The following is a 21,410-nucleotide window of genomic DNA, read 5'->3' as shown; positions in this document are numbered from 1 at the left end:
ATATAAGCCCAAACATTGGTGGAGCTGGGCCTATGTTCCTGAATATTGGTGGAGCACGGGCCCATATAACTCTCCGCCTCTGATCTCAAGTGCAGTTCAGTCTGAGGGACAGCTCCCATTTCAAGTCCCCGAACCCCTCCCTTTGGCGGTTCACCCTCATTGATACCACCAGCAACAAAGCAGCACATGAAGTTGGAGGCATTTCCAGGGCACGAAGGTCTCCCACAGCAACATCACTGCAGTTTCCTTCCTTAATCATTTGTTGGAGGCCCTGGCTTGGGGCTTTCCCTGTGCCCCACCTTCTGTTCCACCCACTGGCCCTGGCAGGCTGAGTCCTGCCCCGTCTCCACGCGCTAAGGAAACTCCCTGCTCGCTCCAAGGGAGGGAGACTTCTAGAGAGGACAGAGAGGCGCAAGCTTGACGGCCCTGCTACTCCTACGGTAAGGGAAGCGAAGCGAAGCGGAATGAAAGCGAAGCGTTCTCAGGCCTTTTATCCATCACAGAGAAGCCATGAGAGGGCGGGGATCCTGCTTCGGCCCCTCTGTGTAGATTATCTTGCAAGGCTCAGTCCCCGCTCTGCAAAGCTGGAATGGGGGGGAAGCGAGCTGCAGGCAGGAGCCCAGCCTGGTGTCCACACTCGCTCCCTGGCCTGGCCAGCACTCTAACCCCAGCACCCCGGGAACCCGCTGCGAGGGTGCACACGCAGGAGCGAGATCTCCGCAGTTCAGGCTGCGAGTGGCTCGTGTGGACAAGAGGCAGCTTGCCCAGCCCGTCCCGGTGGGGTCCCCCCTTTCCCTGCCCCGGCAGAGAGCTGCAGGCAGGGGACGGCGATCCGTCCCGACCCCCTGCCGGCGGGGCGGCCGCTTTCCCGCACCCATCTGGGGCCTGCGCCCTCCCACCTGTTCACAAGGAGGCGCCGCAAAGTCCCCACGATCCCCGGACCCCGGGACGGGCGCTTGGCCCCCGGCTCCCCCGCGGCTCCGGCTCTTCCAGCGGTGGCCGGGGCAGATGCCGATCCGGTTCGGCGGCCGCGGGGCGGAGCCGGGCCGCCCGGCCAGTGCCAGCCCGCGGTCCGCGGCAGCCGGCAGGTGAGCCGGGCCGGGGGCGCAGCCTCCCCCGGGGCAGGGCGGCCCCGGCTCCTTGGGGAGGTGCCCGCCCGCTGCCCACGAGCTGTCCCTGGGGCGCTGCGGGGAAGCGGGGGCTGCCTGCCGCGGGGCTGGGGCCCCGTCCGGGGAGGTCCTGGCTGGCGCTGGGCTGGGGTCCGCCCCGGTCCTCACCCCTCCCCGCAGCGAAGGCAGCCTTGTGCCGCGGCTCAGCCAGCGGTAGCCCCCACTGAGCCTCCAGCTGATGAGGGGAGCGAGGGATCCCCAGAGGCCTGGCCAGCACTCTAACCCGAGCACCCCGGGAACCCGCGGTGCTGCCCAGCCTCTGCTCTGTGACACGCCCCCCCTTTCTCATGTGGGGAAACTGAGGCACGGAGGGGGTAAGTGACTTGCCTGTGACAGGATTAGAATCAATCTGGGCCCTGTGTCTAGTCCATGGAGTCTGCCTCTCAACGAAACTATCGGGCCCTTCTGTGCGGCGAATGTAAATCCTCTGTTTCCCCCTTTTTGGTCCCCTGCTTGTGTGAGTGTGACTAGCACAAATGAATAGCATTAGGAACCGGCGACCTGGCTGTGGGTTTATTTACATCCAGAGTCAACACGTCTGTTAAATCTGTTGTGGTAATGAAAGGTGCCCCTTATGCTTTGCGTTGCTTGGAAATAGAAACAGCTGTGTAATCCCTATGCATTATGTGTGTATTGTAGGTGTGTGTCCCTCCCTATGTGGTGCGTGTGTGTAGTAGGTGTGTATTACTCCCTATGCACTGTGCATCCCTCTCTGCTTTTCCACTCCTCCACTCCCTATAGCTATACAAGCCTTTTAGCTGATGAGATTCAGGAATATTAAAATGGCCAATCCATTCCTTAATCAGGCGGAGGAATAGGTGTCTCTTGATCTGTAGCTCTTCCCCCTGTTGAATGTCTCTGAGCTGGCTTTGGTCCTGCTTCTACTGAGTTCAACGGCAAAATTCCTGTGCCTTTCAATAGGAGCAGGATCGAACATTTATATTCATGTTTGTGTTTGGTTGTGAGATGTGTAGCCTAGGATGGTGGTCCTCAACTTTTTCCATACCAGGGTCCCCCTTTCAACACTTTGATCCCTGGCCTCTAGCTGGGATCCCTCCTGGCAGGGTGGTCATGCCCACCCAAGCTGAGAATTCATGCCCTAAGACACAGACCAGAAAGTAATGCGTGTGTCCTAAAATTGAAGACCGCTGCTAGTGTAACACCCAGGGGTGTAGATGTAAGCACACAAGCTGGTGATTTAAAAGGTTCTTAAATCAGTATTAACTTGCCCACGTTGCGGGTACCTTATAGTAAGTATCAGCTTAGATAGTAATAAACACTATGAGCATGCGATGTGAATGCCAGGAACGCTGATCATTTCATTTCCTGGCATTCCTGCGTTCATTGCAGCCTGATTGCTGTATTAACCGAGGGTTTTGTATTGAATTCTCCTTTCTAAAAATGGAGGCAGGCGGGTGGGCATGCTGCGGGGCAACTGGGGTTGTGCAACTGAGCGACTGGGTTCACCTCAAACTTTCCAAAATACAAAGGTCTGATGCCAAGCATGGAAAGGGTTAGCCCATGAGGGGAGATTTGGGGGGAGCTATGAGTGGAAAAAGTGGTTGTAATGAACTTTGTCATGTGACTTCAATCCCTGTGTTTCTGAATCTTCACCCTCCCTTGGGTGTGTGCATGTACACACAGCCCTGGATCAGTGGGTGGGCGGAAAAGCAGCCTGCAGGGTGAGGGATCTCAAAGGGCCACAGGCTGGCTTTCTGTTTCCTCCAGCAGCAGCTGTTCCAGGCAGCCAAAGAGCAGAGTGTCAGCTGCTTGTCACAGCATGCAGGGGGCGGAAGGAGAGCTGAGTTGGCCAGGGGTGCTGATGGTGGAATTGCTACAGAGCCATGTGTGTGTGGGGGGATTCCTGGTGTTTTTGAGACAATCCTTTGATGGTGCCTGGCTCATGGCGCATTGAAACCCAAGGGTTAATTAGACCTTTCGCTATGGCTCTGAAAACCATAATAGCCTTTGCTGACAAAACATTATTATCTATACAGAGTTATTGTTCAAATGTCAAACAAAACATTCCTGTAGGGGTGAGGAGACATGAGTTGTTGTTGGTCTGCACAGAGCACGAGGAAGGGATGTTGCCACCTCTCTCAGCTTTGTCATGAGTTTCAGGATATTTGGTGTCTCCACCTAAAGCCCCAGCTCTGGGAGTCACATGATGATGTGAGAATCGGATTCCATTTGAAACAGGATGCTTCTAGCCCTTACAGCTGCAGAGACAATCCTGAAAAAGTGAATACTAAAGATGTAAAAAGCAGAAGGCAAATACAAGGAACCCAAAAAGGAATATTTGGCTTAAAAATTGAGATTTAAAAAAAAACATGTCCTGATTTTAGGGAGCCCTGATCGTTAGGCTTAGGAACACTCAGGTTGGGAGTACTGATCAGGGCAAAAATTCTCATAATCTGTGTAGCAGATGGACCAGATCTCCAGTGGCATCATTAAGGTGTTGCCTCTCAGGATGGGAGTCTTGTTCAACTATTCTTCCCCCCGTTGACACGCAAAATGTAAGGCCCTAATCATCTGCACATGGAATCCCCCCTGACTTTAGTAAGAGTTTATTATTTAGAAAAGCACCCAGCGGTAACCTGACACCTCGCAATGCAGGCTTGCAAGATAGGGCCCGAAGTCCTTGCGTGGACTTCAGTGGGCTTTGGATCAGACATCCAGGCCTCACGGTATTGATTTGTCAGAGACAAAACACCACCTCCAGCTTTGCCAGTTCAGCATGGCACGGGGCAGACCGACAAACGCCACCTGGGCTGGATTACCAGTGCCACAGCACACTCTCAACCTGCAGGCTGGATGTCTCGCAGCTTGAGAACTCAGCCTCCGGCTCTGTGTTGTAATTTGTTGTGTTCAATAGGAGGAGTCTTCCAGTCTCAACAACAACACCGCAGAATTGGAGAGCTTCATGCAAACCTCTGGGGGGGATGGGGGTAAAGAAATGGGGACTGAAATGGTTTGTGCCCCTTTCAGTAGCGCTTTGGCCCATGCTTTTAACCAGGGGAAGGAGTTGTCGTTTGTGCTTCGTTCCTTCCAGCGGTTTGCCCCTGAGCTACACAGAGAGCGTTCAGATGTCCCTGTGTGTCTACGCTGAACGAAAGGGGAATCCCACTCTGAATTAGCTGCGCTATTCGGTTCTGTTCCACTGTAGCTCTGATGTTCCCTCCTCATTCTGAGGCTACTGTCCCATCATCTTGTCTGCTAGTGGGCCAGCTCGTCCCAAAGTGACTGGACATACTGTGTGACCTTGGCCAAGTCACTTCTCCCCTCCCTCCATCGGGCCTCAGTTTCCCCTCCAATCTTTTGTCTGTCTTAGCTGTTTAGGTTATAAACTGTTCCAGATAGGAATTGTCTCTCACTATGAGCTTCTCTGTGCTAGAAAAGTGGGTTGAGGTTAGGTTGGAGTGTGTTAACTAACCTCCACTTATTCACAACATGTCCTCGTGTGGCTACATTGCAACATCCCTTGCCTTCCCAGAGCAGGTCCAAATGTACCCATTATTCTAGCATAGACCCACCCTAGGTTGTGTACAGCACCTAACACAAGGGGCCCCCTGATATCGTTTGGATCTTCCAGGTGCTTACCATAATACAGATCAATAATTGTATATGCACTGTTGCTCATAGGGCAATTTTTGCGTTCACACTTGTGTTTCCAGTTGATTGAATTAATGTATTCAAATGTGTTTTGAATGGTGGAATTTCTAGCATCTGTGAGTGTGCAAAAATTGCAGATCCTGGTGTGTGCACACTGAGAAGTGGAGGCTATCTTATACAATTAGTTGCTGCATTGTGGCCGTAATAGTAGTTAATACTCTTAAACACTGATTTGCATAATTATCAACTCTCCTATGGATGGATACGGTGATGGGATCAGTTTCTGGTGAGGGGAAGTCAGAGTTACTGCATATCCCTGTTTGTGTTCATTTAGACTGAAATCTTCAAGGCACGTGCAGTGAGGGTCTACTGCAAGGGTGGGCAAACTTTTTGGCCCGAGTTCCATATCTGGGTATGGAAATTGTATGACGGGCCATGAATGCTCATGAAATTGGGGGTTGGGATGTGGAAGGTGGTGAGGGCTACGGCTGGGGGTGTGGGCTCTGGGATAGGGCCAAAAATGAGGAGTTCAGGGTACGAGAGGGGATTCCGAGCTGGGGCAGGGGTTTGGGGTGTGGGGAGGGGGGTCTGACTGGGGGCGTGGGCTCTGGGATGGGGCTGGGGATGAGGGGTTGGGGTTGCAGGAGGGTGCTCCGGACAGGCTCTGGGTGCTTCCCTCAAGCAGCTCCCGGAAGCAGCGGCATGTTTCTCTCCAGCTCCTATGCAGAGGGGCAGTCAGGCAGCTCTGCGTGCCGCCCTGTCCGCAGGCACCACCCCGAAGCTCCCATTGGCTGCGGTTCCAGGCCAATGAGAGTGCAGGGGCGGCGCTTGGGGCAGGGGCAGTGTGTGGAGCCCCCTGGCTGCCCCTACATTTGGGAGCTGGAGAGGGGACATGCTGGAGCGCTGGAGAGGGGCAAGCCCTGGACCCTACTCCCCGGTGGGAGCTCGAGGGCCGGATTAAAACATCTGAAGGGCCGGATGTGGCCCCCGGGCCGTAGTTTGCCCACCCCGGTCTACTGCATAGTTGTTATTTGTGTTACGGTAGCACCTAAGAGCCCTGGTCAAGGACCAGGACCCCAGTGTGCTAGGTGCTGTACAAACACAGAACAAAAAGACAGGACAAAACAAAAGAATTGGCCCCATGTTACTGGCTGCGTTGCAGTGATTCCTGCTTCTGGCAGAGGATGTACGTGCAGTTCAGCCAAGCAGCTAACAAAGACGTTCTCTGTCCCAGCTCAGTGCCAGTGTAACTATTTCTGTTGCTGGGTAAATTTAATTCTTTCCTTTGCTGGCCTCAGTGCCGCTCATGTTTGGAGCCCGATTTTGGTTCCCTTTGATGGATTCACAAAAAGAAAAGGGGGACTTGTGGCACCTTAGAGACTAACCAATTTATTTGAGCATAAGCTTTCGTGAGCTACAGCTCACTTCACAGTATGCATCCGATGAAGTGAAAGCTTATGCTCAAATAAATTGGTTAGTCTCTAAGGTGCCACAAGTCCTCCTTTTCTTTTTGCGAATACAGACTAACACGGCTGTTACTCTGAAACCTTTGATGGAATTGTTCATCTAAAAAGCAGGTGCAGTTTTGAGTGGCAGGGATGTAAAATGACGACTGATGCTCTGTTAACAACTTAGGGGCCAACCCAGCTCTCTCTGAAGTCAGTGGGAGTTTTTCAGCTAGTATACTGCTAGAGAGGTAGTATAGCTGAGTGGCTAGAACACTGGTCTGGGACTCAAAGGACCTAAGTTTATTCCTGGCTCTGCCACTGTTCTGCCGGGTGACTTTGGGCAAGTCACTTCACGACTCTGTGCCTCAGTTTCCCTGTCTGTAAAATGGGGATAATGATGCCTCCTTTGTAAAGCACTTTTGATGAAAAGCGCAAGATCAAGCTGGGAATTTTATCACTGTACAGCATTATCTGACACGCTGAGATAAGCTAGTCGTATGCCATAACCAAACTTTCTTTATTATTAATGGAAGGAGAATCCTACTCCATCTGAGAGCAGTTGATCAAAATGGGTGAAGTCCTGACTCATATTTGTGCCACGCATTAGCTGAAGGCTACACAAATCAGCCAAGCGTTTTTTCCAAGAGAAGTTACTGTGGAGATATCCCTGAACTTAACATTTTTTTTTTAAATCCATTACGTAGTTTGTGGTTTTTGCTCCAAAAACTTTGGGCTGCCTTTTTTTTTTTTTTTTTTTAAAGTATGTCAAAACATCCTCTGTGGTGGGGGATGGGAGGTGAACAGTCTCTGGGTTTTGTACTTGTGTCTCCTAGGATAAGAGTCGCAACCACTCACATGACGAATGGAGATGAAAACTTGTTATGCATCTGAACAATTGAAACAAGCTGTTCCGTTGTGCGACTTAAAATGCAGCTACAGTCAGGGGAAAGAACGAAATAAAATGACACCTTCTTATTGCACAAGGCTGCTGTGTGTCTGGGGCACGTCTGCCCACTTCACTAACACAAACCATCTTCTGCAGCTCGCGGCTGGAGCGGGCTGCATTCTGTTCTGCCTAATGCACTATGCTGAATTCCTCTCACGCACTGTTTGCTCTGGCTCCTGCACCTTACTTGTCTGTATTGGTCTAAATCAGACACTTGCAATTCCTCCAGGCAGAGACTTTGTCTTGCTATGTGACTGTAAAGGGTCCTGCATTCCTGTAGCACTATAGAAATAATAACTAAAGTGCTAGCAAATCTCTGGTTGCAAAATCTTCATTCCTGGAAGCAGGAAGAACTGAATTGGTGGGACTTCTCTTTTCTTTCTTCCTACTGAGTTTTCAATTTGGCAGAAGTCTTGATTTGCAAAGATAACAAACTTGATGTGGTCCTTATTTACAGACTGAATAAATAGCATCAAAGCTCCATCCATATAGTCATGTCTGTAACTATAACTGTGTTACCACTTACTGATACAAATCGATTTCCAACTGTGGTGGCCAGAGGAAAACATTGTGATGAAAAGTATTTGACAAAAAGGAGAATTTAAAGCTGACTACTCTTAGTGTAGCTCTATCTTTTGCTTCTTATGCACTGCGCAGGGCCAGATTCTGATTTCTGTAACACTGATGTAGAGCCAGAGTAACTTCATTGACTTCAGGGGAGTTACTCTGGACTTAAATGTAGGGTGACCAGACAGCAAGTGTGAAAAATCAGGACAGGTTGTGGGGGGTAATAGGAGCCTATATAAGAAAAAGACCCCAAAATCAGGACTGTTCCTATAAAATCGGGACACCTGGTCACCCTACACCAATGTCACAAATTTGGTTTCTAGGATATTGGAACTGGCTTTACACTTATCAGAATTGGCAGCCATTCAAAAAATAAATAAATAAATCAGAACACAGTTTGTGGAAAGGCTGAAATCTTGTTACCTAACAAAGATTCAGTAAGAAACTGTCAGTACAAAAATCATCTCAAGTGCAAATTATACTTATCTGGAAAATGACAGACAATAGAAACACAGATGTTACAGCCTGTCAGATCTTTTTCATACTGTCTATCTGAGAGCTCCATTAATTAAAAGGTTTCAGAATAGCAGCCGTGTTAGTCTGTATTCGCAAAAAGAAAAGGAGGACTTGTGGCACCTTAGAGACTCACCAATTTATTTGAGCATAAGCTTTTGTGAGCTACAGCTCACTTCATCGGATGCTCACTTCTGTTGGAAAGACAGAAATTCGGCCATGCTTGTTCTCTCACTGTGGCCCTGATTCAGCAATATACATCTGCTTAATTTTGAGATGATTGGGATTACTCTGGTGTTTAAGGATGTGCTGAATCAGGACTTGTATAACTGAATAAGCTGCTGTACATGACTGCTGTGTGATTAAACAGTATTTCCTTAACTGGATTTTAAGCCCCCACAGATGATACACTTCAGATTGGTGTCCATCTATCCAGGAAAGATAACTGTATTGATTCAAGTCCCTTACAGCAAAGCCCTTGCCAAGATAATGGCCCTTGCATACATATCTCAGAATGTAGCAACTATCCATTTAATTTGCAGTCCTTGAGCACTGAAGATTCCAGCGATTATTGGCCTGCTTCCCATTAAGGTCTCAACCCTTGGGGTTAATATAGAGAATAACATCATCTAAGTAAGGAGGCACTAATTTTAAACATCGGTCCAGGTACCAGCAGTGTAACATCTAGTATGGCACTGATATCTTCCCGCTTAATATTTAGATAACAATGTTTCATATAGATGTCATTAGTCCTTGGTGTAGTTAAGAGACATTCACTCTGGAAGAAGCAATACTCTGAGGTGAAAAGTTGGCAAGCAAGACATAGGGGATATGTTCTTCAGCACATATTAAATATAAACCCGTGTGACTTTTAAAAGTGCAATGCTAAGATCTGTGTCTTGTAGATGGAATGTGGGAAAAATGAGTATTAACTGTCTCCTTTGTCTTTGTTTCAGGAAAATGGCAGACGGTTTTTCTGTAAGTCCTGACTTTTTAAACAAAATTCACAGTCTTTGAGCATTATAAACGATATTGCCTTGTACTAAAGCGTACAGTTTTTGTGTGGAAGCTAGAATTTCTCATCTTTTCTAAGCTGTATAGAACTCCTCAAAACTAAATTCAATTCTTAATCTGTACACTTAGTGCTGAAATAATCCCTCCTGGACGTCTCAGGTTGGGCATCCAAAATCAGTGGCTGCTCATGAATATTTAGGGTTGTGTGCACTGTCCCTACTCTCATTGACTTCAGTGGGAAGATTCTCATTGGTGTCAGTGGGAGTGGGACCAGGCTCATCGCCATTATTCTGGCTTTCAATTGTATGTTTATTACCGTAAACACAACACAGTGCAGCTTGCTAGAGCTTGATGCTTCCCAGGGTTGTGAGGCACCTTGCTAACACCTGCCCTTAGTGTGCGGGAGTCTTGTCTGGATCAGCTCCCTGACTCCACTGCCCTCTTGCAACACAAGCTGCCTTCCAGGCCTCTGCAGGCCTCGTGCTCCCTGGACAGGTTAGCAACCCCTGACTCCTCAGAGTGTCCCTCTGAAGTGCCCAGTCCCTGATCCACTGAACACTCACAGAACTCGCATGTCCTCTACTCCCAAGGGAATAGCACACACCAGTTTACAAGATACAACTCAGGACCATCAGTCTGCTGAAAACACAGCACTTAGATATATTTATAGTGAAAACAAGGATAAGTTTATCATCAAAGAGCGGATAGTGAGTAAGAATATTGGAAACAAATGGTTACATATAAAACAAAAGTATAACATGCTTTCTAGAGCTTAAACTTAACTCACAAGACTTTTCCTGTCTCAACAGGGTAGCTTACTCCAAGTCCTTTTCCCACTGTTATGGCTGAGATCCCTTTTCAAAAGATCAAGCCTGTTGGCAACGTGCCTTAGAGATTGAAGGGTGCCAAAGCATCTCTCTGCAACACCGCACCCCCCCCCCCCCGGCAAATATACCAGAACAGATCTTTGAGATTCATGTGAAAACTGGGGTCCCTCCTCAATTTGCCTCTTCCTGTTAATTTCCTTCTTAAGTCTCCACAAGCTCTTCATTAGCATTTGACTCAGTGTGTTAATAGACTTCTACTGTAAGACACAACAGTGGTCCAGCAGGGAGATAAATGTCTCCTCTTCCTGTCTGGAGAAGTTTCCCTCAAGGGACACTATCTTTGAGTGCTCTGCCTTTAAACACAAGGCCTAGAGAACATAATTTGCTGCATATATGTGTAACTCTTCATGTTTTCCATACAGACATCTCACGATGATGATGACCAGTGTGCCAGAGGTTTTTCATTAGAGACCTTACATGACATTATTTTGGTGAACCCAGGGGATCCCTGTGCCCTCTGCCAGTTGGCATTCACAGTCTTTGGGTCATATAGAGAGACTCCAGACTAGCCTGTACTGGTCCAATCCCTGCCCCTCCTTACCTGCAAGCCAACCTCCCCTTCTTTCTAACCTCCCTAGGGCTCTCTCTCCAATCCCACTCCATGCCACTCTGGATCTCAAGGCTCTGTCGAGTGAGAGGCCAGATCCTGTAGTTTGTGAAACACATTCCAAACCCCCCTCTCCTGGTCAAGAGGTAGAATGATAATGACCCTGCTGTTTGATGTTCTGGTCTCTGCCTGTCCTTTCTCCCTGTAAAGTACCTAGAGACAGAAGCATGTAAGGAATCAAAACAGACTCACATTGGCTGGCAGGATGCAATGGCAGCATACTGACGATGTTTTGTCTTCCATCCAGCTATCTGATGCCTTATCTGGACCCGGTAACACAAACCCAAATGCTCCTCCAAACCAAGGCTGGCCTGCTGGTCCCTGGGGAAATCAACCTGCTGGTCCTTGGGCCTATCCTGGGGCACCGGGGGCCTATCCTGGGGCACCGGGGGCCTATCCTGGGGCACCGGGGGCCTATCCTGGAGCACCGGGGGCCTATCCTGGAGCACCTCCTACTGCTCCACAAGTTGGACCTGGATTTGGATTTGCCCCTCAGCCAGGGGGACCTACTGCTCCACTGGTGACAGCTATATAATTTTTGAATAGCTTCCAGTTCTTAGACAATCTGCAGTGTATGATAGGCTGAGAACAGGCGGGACCTGACTGACTGAGAATGCAGTCGAGTATGAATTAGGAACCAGAGCACATGCTGCTCAGTTTTGCAAGGTGCAGAATCCTTCCTGGAAGGTGCAAAGTGCCCTCCTGCCTCCCAGCGTCCGTAGGCATTGAGAGTGCTCGGGCCCCTACAGGATCAGGCCCACAGTGCTGTCACCCAGGCCTTTAGCGCGATATTGTTGCTGCCTGGGAGGTGAAAGTACCAGCGTGTGTCCCTGATCCTTCATGGTGAGTAAGGAGATGTTACAGAGCTGGGATCTTGCTGGAAGAAACGGATAGCGCTGAAAAACACCATGCTCCTTGTTGTCACCTTGCATCCAAATGATCCCTGAACATTTTAATTCCTGAGGAACAAGCCACTATTGCAATTTCTAAAACAAACTTCCCAGAAAATACCATTTATGCCCTTTCCAGGCAAACTTGTTTCCTTGACAGAGATCTTAAGTCATTAGCTCCCAGCTACATTTATATTGTTAAGCACCAGTAACTGGGAAGTCTTCAGTCAGCGTCCCTTTAATGCTAGCTAGGGGTGAGAGGGGCTCAGGGGGTAGCTTTCCTACGTGGGTCAGACAGCCGGGTGTCTAACAGTCTCCTGAGGAGCCTGTTGTGTTCCTCCGATTACTGTCGAGTTATGAGAATTTAGGATTTGGCTGCGTATTTTTATATAGATGGTTTTAAATGTCGGCTACAAGTCCGGTTCTTGCTAATGAAAAGTCTGTGTTTTTTCACAGAGAGTCCCCTTTGACCTGCCCTTGCAGACCGGCCTCGTGCCTCGCTTGTTGATAACAATCGTGGGGACGGTGAATCCGAACCCCTCCAGGTAAAGGGAGACGGAGCAATGAGTATCCCAAACGGAGCCAGGGTGACGATGCCAGGAGGCACGCGCTGGATTAACGATGGCTAGGTTGTGCCTTGCTCTGTGCACCTCTGCAGGAGCAGAAAGGGGAGTCAGAATCCCCCGGACAGCTGGCAGGGGGCGTGTGTGTGAGGGTGCAGGAGTCACTGGGTGCTGTTTGCTGGTTGCTTCCATCAGGGACAGGGCGTGGGTACAGCCGTGTCTCTGTCCTCGCTGGTGTGGGGGCCAGTGCGGCTGAGCTGGCGTAAGGGCTGCCTCGATTTCCTGCTGGGCTAGGCCAGCATTGAATTACTCTGTGGGCAGGGACAGACAACTGAGCCTCTGCGACGTCCACAGCTACTCCTGGACGGGTGCAGCTCACGCCACAGCCCTTGCTCCAGGCGGTGCCTAAAGGCACAGGTCTGTCCTGTTGATGTACCCCAGGGGATCGAAGGGGTTGCTATGACAACTCCGAGTGGAACTTTATTTCTAGCTGTGGCCAAACCCTTCTCCAGCTGGATCTTGGTTAACTCTGGAGAAGCAGGGGGTGTAGCAACTGAATTCGCACTACAGTCTGATGTGAACAAAACTCCACTTGACCTTTGTGCCCCAGATCGGCTCCCCTAACGCCCCACACAGGCACGACAGGGCCCAATCTGCAGCACTCGGGCGTTACCCCACCAGACAGGCTGATCAGATCAGAGAGGCCACTCGTGGGAGGTGCACGAAGGGCCAAGTGCCCCTCCAGCAGCCAGCCTGGGCGGGGGCCAGAGCCTCTTCCAGCCATCCTGCCCGGTGCAGCGCAGCAGCTGCCTGGGAGAATGTCTGGCTGCAGCAGTGGCAGGCTGCCCCCTGCCCAGGCTCAGTGTCTGGGCACAGGAGCCGACTCTGAGCATGCTGGAGGGGCCTGGGGGGCTCCAACTCACTCAGCACTGTCCTGGAAGCCAAGCCCGGGCGGGAGGCAGCCCAGTCGCATCGAGGTGCTCTCCCAGGCAGCTACTGACTGGCTTAGTACAGCTTAGGCAACATTCAAAAGCAGAAGCCCCGGAGCCACTCCCGGGCAGCATCCAGGAGTGGCTCCGAGTCCTGGCTGCTAGGGAGAGCCTCTGAACATGCTAGTGGGAGCTGGCCCAGTGGAAGGACAGAGCCCCTCCCCACCCCAGCATGGGGGCCCCAGGCGGGGAGGAGTCACGTGGGGAGGTCGCATATCCTCCCTTTTGGTCAGGGTCTAGTCATCTGTAATCTGAACTACACCTCCACGTTTGCTATTTTATCCTAACTCAATGCAGCCTCTGCTTCCTGATGAATTGCCCTTTCATTAAGCAGAAGTTTCTCAAACTATCCATTATAAATGCAAATTGGCGTGTGGAAGGTGCTATAGAAGCAGTAATTCAGATGAGGGGTTCACTGGGGAAGCCATGATTATGGGGCAGGGATAGTCAACCAGTCAGAGTGCAACGTGTAGTGTACCGTGTGTTTGTAATTTTAGGCACACCGGGAGTTGCTGACTTGCTAAGTCAGTGAAAGCAGGACCCAGGGCTGCCTGTTTCATTACGATTGTGTAACTTCTCATTCAGGCACCACCCTCCTGAAAGATGAATGCACTTTTTGGCAGGACAGCAGTTTCTTGACTTTCTGCTTTGGAACGTGGCCTAAGCTGTACTAGAGTCAGTGCAGCCAGAAACGTATTACCTTGTTTTCATGACTTACTCCTCTGCTTTCTGGGCCTAAAGGCAAATGCTGTGGGAAATAGCCTACGAGCTGTACCACAATACAGTTCAGGGGCTGTGGAAAGAGCAGTTATCGATCTCTTGCAGATTTTCACTGGATTTCAAGAAAGGGCATGATATCGCCTTCCACTTTAATCCCCGCTTCAACGAGGAAAACAGACAAGTCATTGTCTGTAATTCAATGATTCAGAATAACTGGGGAAAGGAGGAGAGAACCTCGCCCAGGTTTCCATTTGAAGCTGGCAAACCTTTTAAGGTATAAACTAAACTTTACCCAGCAGGCCTGGTGACTGGTATACCTGGTGCTACACAAACTTTAAATGTGTATTTTCTAAATATCTGCTCCTAAATGCCATATATTGGACAGGAGTGTTCACCGACTCCAGTGCCCCGTTGCAAAAAGTTCACTACCGTGGTACTAACTGGCCCTTGTCTTTAGCAATCTAGGTGAATGGGCATAAACAAGAAGCTGCCCTTGCAGCCCTACAGCTGGTCCTTCCAGCACGTTCACCCAGCAGCCCTGGGAGGCTCACAGGGCTATTGTCCCTTTTGGTGGATAGAGGACTTAAATTGCCAGGGCTGTCATGCTGGTACCTTTTAACAGCACTAAATTCAAAAGCCACATGCAAGTTACATGCCTTCTGATGCCAGGACTGTGTAAAAGTGATAGTAGCTTCTCTGAGATGCAATGTGACAGATAAGACTAGGGTCCCTACCAGCCAGGGCTGGCCATAGCAGGACAAGCTAAGGGCCATGGAGTAAAGACTTTGCTGCTTGCACAAAGGAGAAAGTCCAGTGAGTCTGGTTATAAAGAAACCTGCTTTTGTAAGGGCCATGTTAAGGTGGGTCTTACCTTAATTGGCAACTTCATAAAATGTATCCATTCCATACCTTTCTCAACCCTCCTGCCAAGGCTCAGCTTTTACCCCCTCAAAACTCCCCCCCACACTCATGTTGCCTCTCTTTAATAGTTACTAATTGGGCTGCTACACAGAGCTGTAATCATAGGCCTTATGGTGCAGATCAGGGAGGTCTCCCAGCAGATCACAGGGAAAGCCAGCTGATGCAGAAAACTGCTTGTCAAGGAACCCTTTCTACAGAACAGTCTAGTGTTTGGTCAAAGCCAGGCTGACAAGGTAAAGGTGCTGCAACCTCTCAAGGGTTAGCAGGTCCCTGCCTGTCGACCAGGGGCTGGGGCATAGGATCAAAGGGGTGTGCCTTTGCCTCACCTGGCTAGCTAACACAGGAAAAAGTCTATACCATAGGAAGCAAATGTCCTGTTACCATTGATTTGCTCTTTGGTTTTATGGTGGCTTGGTGGATAAAAAACAAGCCCTGAAGAAATTCCTTCTAAGGCCCTGAAGCAGGGAGTGTTTTTTCCCTTCCCTGGCTGGTGAAGCAGTTCCCCAGCTTACACATCACCACTGGAACATATGGAAGTAGAGTTACAGTATTCAGGGCCCCGCTTGCTCAATGTTTAAAACAGCCTTGCAAAGCTGTACTCAGCCCAGGCAAGTAAAACAGCCCGTTGTTGAGCAGGGCTGGTGAGTAGGTGTCTGGACTGCTAGATATTCTTGACCATTTTACAAGGGAGCCTGGGGTTTAACAGGGAACTGTAACTCACAGGATAGCGTGCAGTGGTGGACAAGACTCAGAAGCAAATTTTACTGAACTAGTCCTCATAAGGGAGAAGGGACCGAACAAACACTTGGCTTCAATTCGGGAAAAGGGATGCAGAATTAAGTGCTTGTGAAAGCTATCAGAGCTTGACAGTTAGGTCCCCCGTCCACAGAACTGGCAGAGCATGGATGTCAGCCTCACGGCAAAGCTTTCCCGACAGCTCTGGAGCGATGAGGGCTCGTGAGGGATACTTTAATCAGCATCTTTGATCAGTGGAATGGCAGCAGAAAGGCGAATGGCCATTTTTTGCGATAGACACTTACTCTCCCAGTACCAACTTGTTTCACAACCACTGCTAGCTGATGCCAGTGGGACAATGGCTCCCAGTCACTATTAACCTAGGCTTGATTCAGAACAGTGGCCACAGTCCCTGTAGCCTGACAGACAATCCCTGAAACAAATGCCATGTTAAACTCATCTGCCTGACTCACATTTTTCAGATCCACATTCTGTGTGAGACAGACCATTTCAAGGTAGCTGTCAACGATGCTCATTTGCTGCAGTTCAGCTACCGGATGAAGAACCTGAATGAAATCACCAAACTCAGCATTGCTGGGGACATCTCTCTCACCAGTGTTATGCCCGCTATGATATGAGTGGTGTTTTGTAGTGTGACCGTCACACCAAGAAACATGCTCTGGTCACGTCCTGAGTAGCAGTTAACCTTTACAAAAAAGGAGCTGGCTTCATTTATCCTTTGTACAATAAACTTAATAAAAATACTCGTACTAGATGTGAAATTTGCTTCCATGTTATTTAAAATGGGTAGCAGAAAATGGTACAAAAAGCTTTCCTAGCAAGTCACAGAAGTTTAAATAGGGCAAGAATTTAGGCAATGCATATTAAAGGCCAGAAGGGGTGTCTACCAGCGGACAGAACAGATGAACTAAAGCTTTGGCCTGGGCCCACCCAGAAAAGAAATGAACAGCCTGACTGGGAGAACAGCCTGATGCATGCAACCATTGGTCCCATGAGTAAAAGGAACACCCAGGTCAGGGTTTCTCTATCAGACACCTGATTGGGATGTGAATCTTCATGTTGTTTTAGACTGGCTCTGGGCAGAATCTGACACCACGCTAACTGATACAGAAGTAAAGCTCAACCACGCTGAGGGTATCAATCTTGGTCATGGTTTGGTCACCTCCTCTGAGGGATGCCTCTAGAATCACTTTTCTTCTACATTCTCTTAATTTTAGAGCTACTGCAAAGCAGTCACTTTCTTTGCTTCTCCAGGAAGTACAGCTGGAGCCTAGAGCATTCACTAACCCCTACTTGAACTCCATTCAGAAGGAAGCCTACAGCAAGGTGGTGCTGCAATGTTTTGACCCTGTAAAACACAATATAGCTCTCCACTCACACCTGTTAGCTGAAGATGGGCTAGAATGGTGTCCCGAGCCTCTGTTTGCCAGAAGCTGAGATTGGGTGACAGGGCATGGATCACTTGATGATAACCTGTCTGTTCATTCCCTTTAGGGCACCTGCCATTGGCCACTGTCAGGGGACAGGATACTGCGATACCTTTGGTCTGACCTAGTATGGCTGTTCTTATGTAAGATATTAGGAATAAATGAGGCTCAAGAAAAGTTACGTGAGAATTGCAGTTATTGGAAAAAATCAAATCAGGAAACACCTTTTCAGACAAGCTAAAAGCTTAAGCTTGTACAAAAATTAATTTTATCCACTTCTATAGCATTTAAAACTAATGAAAATTAAATTGTCTCATTAAAGTTGAAGATAAAAGTTAATTAAAAGTTGCAGCAGTTCAGCCTGACCTAGCTTGTTTGAAATAAAGATGCCGGTATCTCCCTTCTAATGGTCAGTCTTCTCGGACAAGCGGAGGCTGAGAGAACAAGAGGGGTTACACTTAATATAGGGAAAGCATGAGGTTCCATAGTAACCTAGTTTATAAAACTTGGAATAAAAACAGAGTTGAAAACTTGATTAATTCTTCCACTTAGGAGCTAGGACTTCATTGTCCTTTCAACCACTCCACACTGTGAGCTAGTTGAACTTAAACATGAATTCCTTTAAGGGGAAAGGATTTTCCAGGAAGGGGAATCTTCTGAAGAGATTCTACTACACAAAGCAGCAGCATGGGAAACGGACCTTTGCACCTGGTAGGATAGCTGATGTGTAGTGAACTGAACAGTAAGAATACTCTGTGGGGCACTAGATTTCTAATAAGTTATGTTCAGTTGGGAGAAATTACTCAGGGTGGATTTGATTTAAATCACTAGTCAGGAAGACTCAATTTAATCACGGATTTCTACATAAAGTGCATTCTTGGGGGTTGTTATAGCCTTAATAGAGTCTTCATAACTCAGAGATGGATGTAGGTTTCATTTTTAGAAGGTACACACTATACATTTTTAAACAGTGATTTATTTTGAAAACTTTTCAGATTCATTTTCTGATAGAGCTGTAAAACTAATGATTGTTTGGTTATTTCATTTACCAAAGGTAACTGAAGCAGATATTTATGAAGTCACTGGGAGGTGAACTATCAATATTTGCAGGATTTTCTTGCCATGCTATATGGAGGAGATAATCACCAGACAGACATTTAAATTGTTTTATTTAACTAAAAAACATTGAGTATTCTGGATTTTTTTCTTCAACAGCAAACATATTTTAACAAAACAAGCACAGGTTCCTCACTTCTCACATTTAACTCCAGACTTCTTCTCCTCGTCCAGATCTATTCCACCCGCAACAATCTTCTATTCATTGAACTTTTTGAAAGTTTGCACTTTTAGAGAGAGGTAAGGAATTGACTCTGTGTACACAAGTTTCCAGAGGGACAATAGAGTTGAGGTCTTTTATTTCTCACCTCTATATATTATTGATTTTAAAACATTTTTGCTGTTAACAAGCATGTTACCTCTGGAGACAAATCCACAGTTTGAGAACTGCAAAACTAAGCATCTCTGATGGTATCTTCTAGACTGAGCACTGAGTCCCATTGGGTAGATAGGAAGATTAACCTAAGTAATCTATACAGAAGCCCCTGGAACTCCATAAGATTGGGTCCCTAATCCATGAACCTTTGGAACTCATTTACAAAATGTTTCTTAAATATTACATGAATATATTGTCTCACACTATAGAATTAATACTATTCCATGATGAGATATCTTTGAGCGAGAATGTATCTTTAAATAGGTTTTTTCCTCAAAAAGTTTATCAAAAAAATCCACTTTAAATAAAAAAAAATGATTTTTTTTTAAAAAAAATCATTGATTTTTATCCACCCTGAAATTACTCAAGCACCATGGAAGTGTGTAGATACTTACATCATAAAAAATACAGTACAGACAAGCTGATTCTCCTTTCCTCTCTACGTTTATTAACAGTGAGTTGGGGCTGTTGGCAACCTCCAACTTCAAGAGGAAGTCTTGCATGAAGAGGTGGGGAGAATACACTGATCACCCCAAATGGGAAGGAGCTGGCTTGGTGGCCTTTCACCCTTCCCCATTTTTGTTTCTAAGACTTAGTATATAACTGTAAGTATTTGAAGTTAAGTAGGTCTTGGAGAAGAGAGCACAGTTAGGTTTCTAAAAAGAGAAGGATCTGGCCAGGCCAAGCTCTCCTAGGAAAGGTTGCCTCTGTACATTCTAATAGAATCATAGAATCTCCTGAGGTCCCTTCCAACCCTGAGGTCATCTAGTCCAACCCCCTGCTCAAAGCAGGGCCAATCCCCAACTAAATCATCCCAGCCAGGGCTTTGTCAAGCCTGACCTTAAAAATATCTAAGGAAGGAGATTCCATCACCTCCCTAGGTAATGCATTCCAGTGTTTCACCACCCTCCTAGTGAAAAAGTTTTTCCTAATATCCAACCTAAACCTCCCCCACTGCAACTTGAGACCATTACTCCGTGTTCTGTCATCAGCTACCACTGAGAACAGTCTAGATCCATCCTCTTTGGAACCCCCGTTCAGGTAGTTGAAAGCAGCTATCAAATCCCCCCTCATTCTTCTCTTCCGCAGACTAAACAATCCCAGTTCCCTCAGCCTCTCCTCAGAAGTCATGTGTTCCAGTCCCCTAATCATTTTGGTTGCCCTCCACTGGATGTTTTCCAATTTTTTCACATCCTTCTTGTAGTGTGGGGCCCAAAACTGGACACAGGACTCCACATGAGGCCTCACCAATGTCGAATAGAGGGGAACGATCACATCCCTCGATCTGCTGGCAATGCCCCTACTTATACATCCCAAAATGCCATTGGCCTTCTTGGCAACAAGGGCACACTGTTGACTCATATCCAGCTTCTCATCCACTGTAACCCCTAGGTCCTTTTCTGCAGAACTGCTGCCGAGCCATTCGGTCCCTAGTCTGTAGCGGTGCATGGGATTCTTCTGGCCTAAGTGCAGGACTCTGCACTTGTCCTTGTTGAACCTCAGATTTCTTTTGGCCCAATCCTCTAAGTTGTCTAGGTCCCTCTGTATCCTATCCCTACCCTCCAGCGTATCTACCTCTCCTCCCAGTTTAGTGTCATCTGCAAACTTGCTGAGGGTGCAATCCACACCATCCTCCCGATCATTTATGAAGATATTGAACAAAACCGGCCCGAGGACCGACCCTTGGGGCACTCCACTTGATACCGGCTGCCATCTAGATATGGAGCCATTGATCACTACCCGTTGAGCCCGACAATCTAGCCAACTTTCTATCCACATTATAGTCCATTCATCCAGCCCATACTTTAACTTGCTGGCAAGAATACTGTGGGAGACGGTGTCAAAAGCTTCGCTAAAGTCAAGGAACAACATGTCCACCACTTTCCCCTCATCCACAGAGCCAGTTATCTCTTCATAGAAGGCAATTAGATTAGTCAGGCATGACTTGCCCTTGGTGAATCCATGCTGACTGTTCCTGATCACTTTCCTCTCCTCTAAATGCTTCAGAATTGATTCCTTGAGGACCTGCTCCATGATTTTTCCAGGGACTGAGGTGAGGCTGACTGGCCTGTAGTTCCCAGGATCCTCCTTCTTCCCTTTTTTAAAGATGGGCACTACATTAGCCTTTTTCCAGTAGTCCAGGACCTTCCCCGGATCGCCATGAGTTTTCAAAGATAATGGCCAATGGCTCTGCAATCACATCCGCCAACTCCTTTAGCACTCTCGGATGCAGCACATCTGGCCCCATGGATTTGTGCTCGTCCAGCTTTTCTAAATAGTCCCGAACCACTTCTTTCTCCACAGAGGGCTGGTCACCTCCTCCCCATGCTGTGCTGCCCAGTGCAGCAGTCTGGGAGCTGACCTTGTTCATGAAGGGGAAGGTATGGCAAGTTATGCCACAACTACTTCAAGGAGGTTAGAACTCTGAAGCCTGAGAATAAGATGGCTGAAGGTGTGAGCAATACAAATTAGCATTACTTAAATCTTCCATTACCATGCTACCTGAGCACCTCAAACCCCCATTGTGAGATAGGACTAGTATCCTTATTTTATAGATAAGAAACTGAAGCACAGAGAGGCTAAGCAACTTACCTAAGGTCACAGAGGAAGTCAGTGGCAGAGTGCCCTAGCTACTAGACTATCCTTCATCTCCAGGTGGTTTTACCATAAAGTTTAGCTAAACAATTTCCTCCTACACCCTGCTGGAAGGAGAGCTTATGGGTCGGTTAATTTCTTTGAGGGGATCTGTTAAAGTTGTATGTTCCCTTTAATCTTACAGAGTCCATTTTCAGATCTGATTCCATTCACATGCAACACTCCCCAGGAAAGCTGCAATCTGAAGTCACATGAAGAACATCAGGACAAGCATTACTTTAAAAGAAACCCTTA

General features: G+C 47.9%; 1 protein-coding gene across 4 annotated transcripts; it reads left to right on the top strand.

The window, feature by feature from the left end:
* The first annotated feature begins 257 nt into the window (after positions 1–257).
* On the top strand, positions 258–16,363 carry LGALS3 (galectin 3). 4 transcript variants are annotated; one of them, XM_075129978.1, is made up of 7 exons: positions 1,015–1,088; positions 9,212–9,233; positions 11,011–11,107; positions 11,150–11,283; positions 12,110–12,198; positions 14,031–14,199; positions 16,064–16,363. In XM_075129978.1, the coding sequence occupies exons 2-7, from the start codon at positions 9,216–9,218 to the stop codon at positions 16,217–16,219; spliced, it is 663 nt and encodes a 220-aa protein (XP_074986079.1). In that variant the 5' UTR covers positions 1,015–1,088; positions 9,212–9,215; the 3' UTR covers positions 16,220–16,363. The 4 variants fall into 4 exon arrangements, with proteins under 4 accessions (XP_048710163.1, XP_074986079.1, XP_048710162.1 ...); XM_048854206.2 differs by lacking the exon at positions 1,015–1,088 and adding an exon at positions 258–440 and having other exon boundaries at positions 11,011–11,283; XM_048854205.2 differs by having other exon boundaries at positions 11,011–11,283.
* Positions 16,364–21,410: the final 5,047 nt, after the last annotated feature.

Source organism: Caretta caretta, chromosome 6 (genome assembly GCF_965140235.1).
Source record: "Caretta caretta isolate rCarCar2 chromosome 6, rCarCar1.hap1, whole genome shotgun sequence".
In the NCBI taxonomy this organism is placed as follows: domain Eukaryota; kingdom Metazoa; phylum Chordata; order Testudines; family Cheloniidae; genus Caretta; species Caretta caretta.
This window is presented reverse-complemented; position numbering and strand designations above follow the sequence as displayed.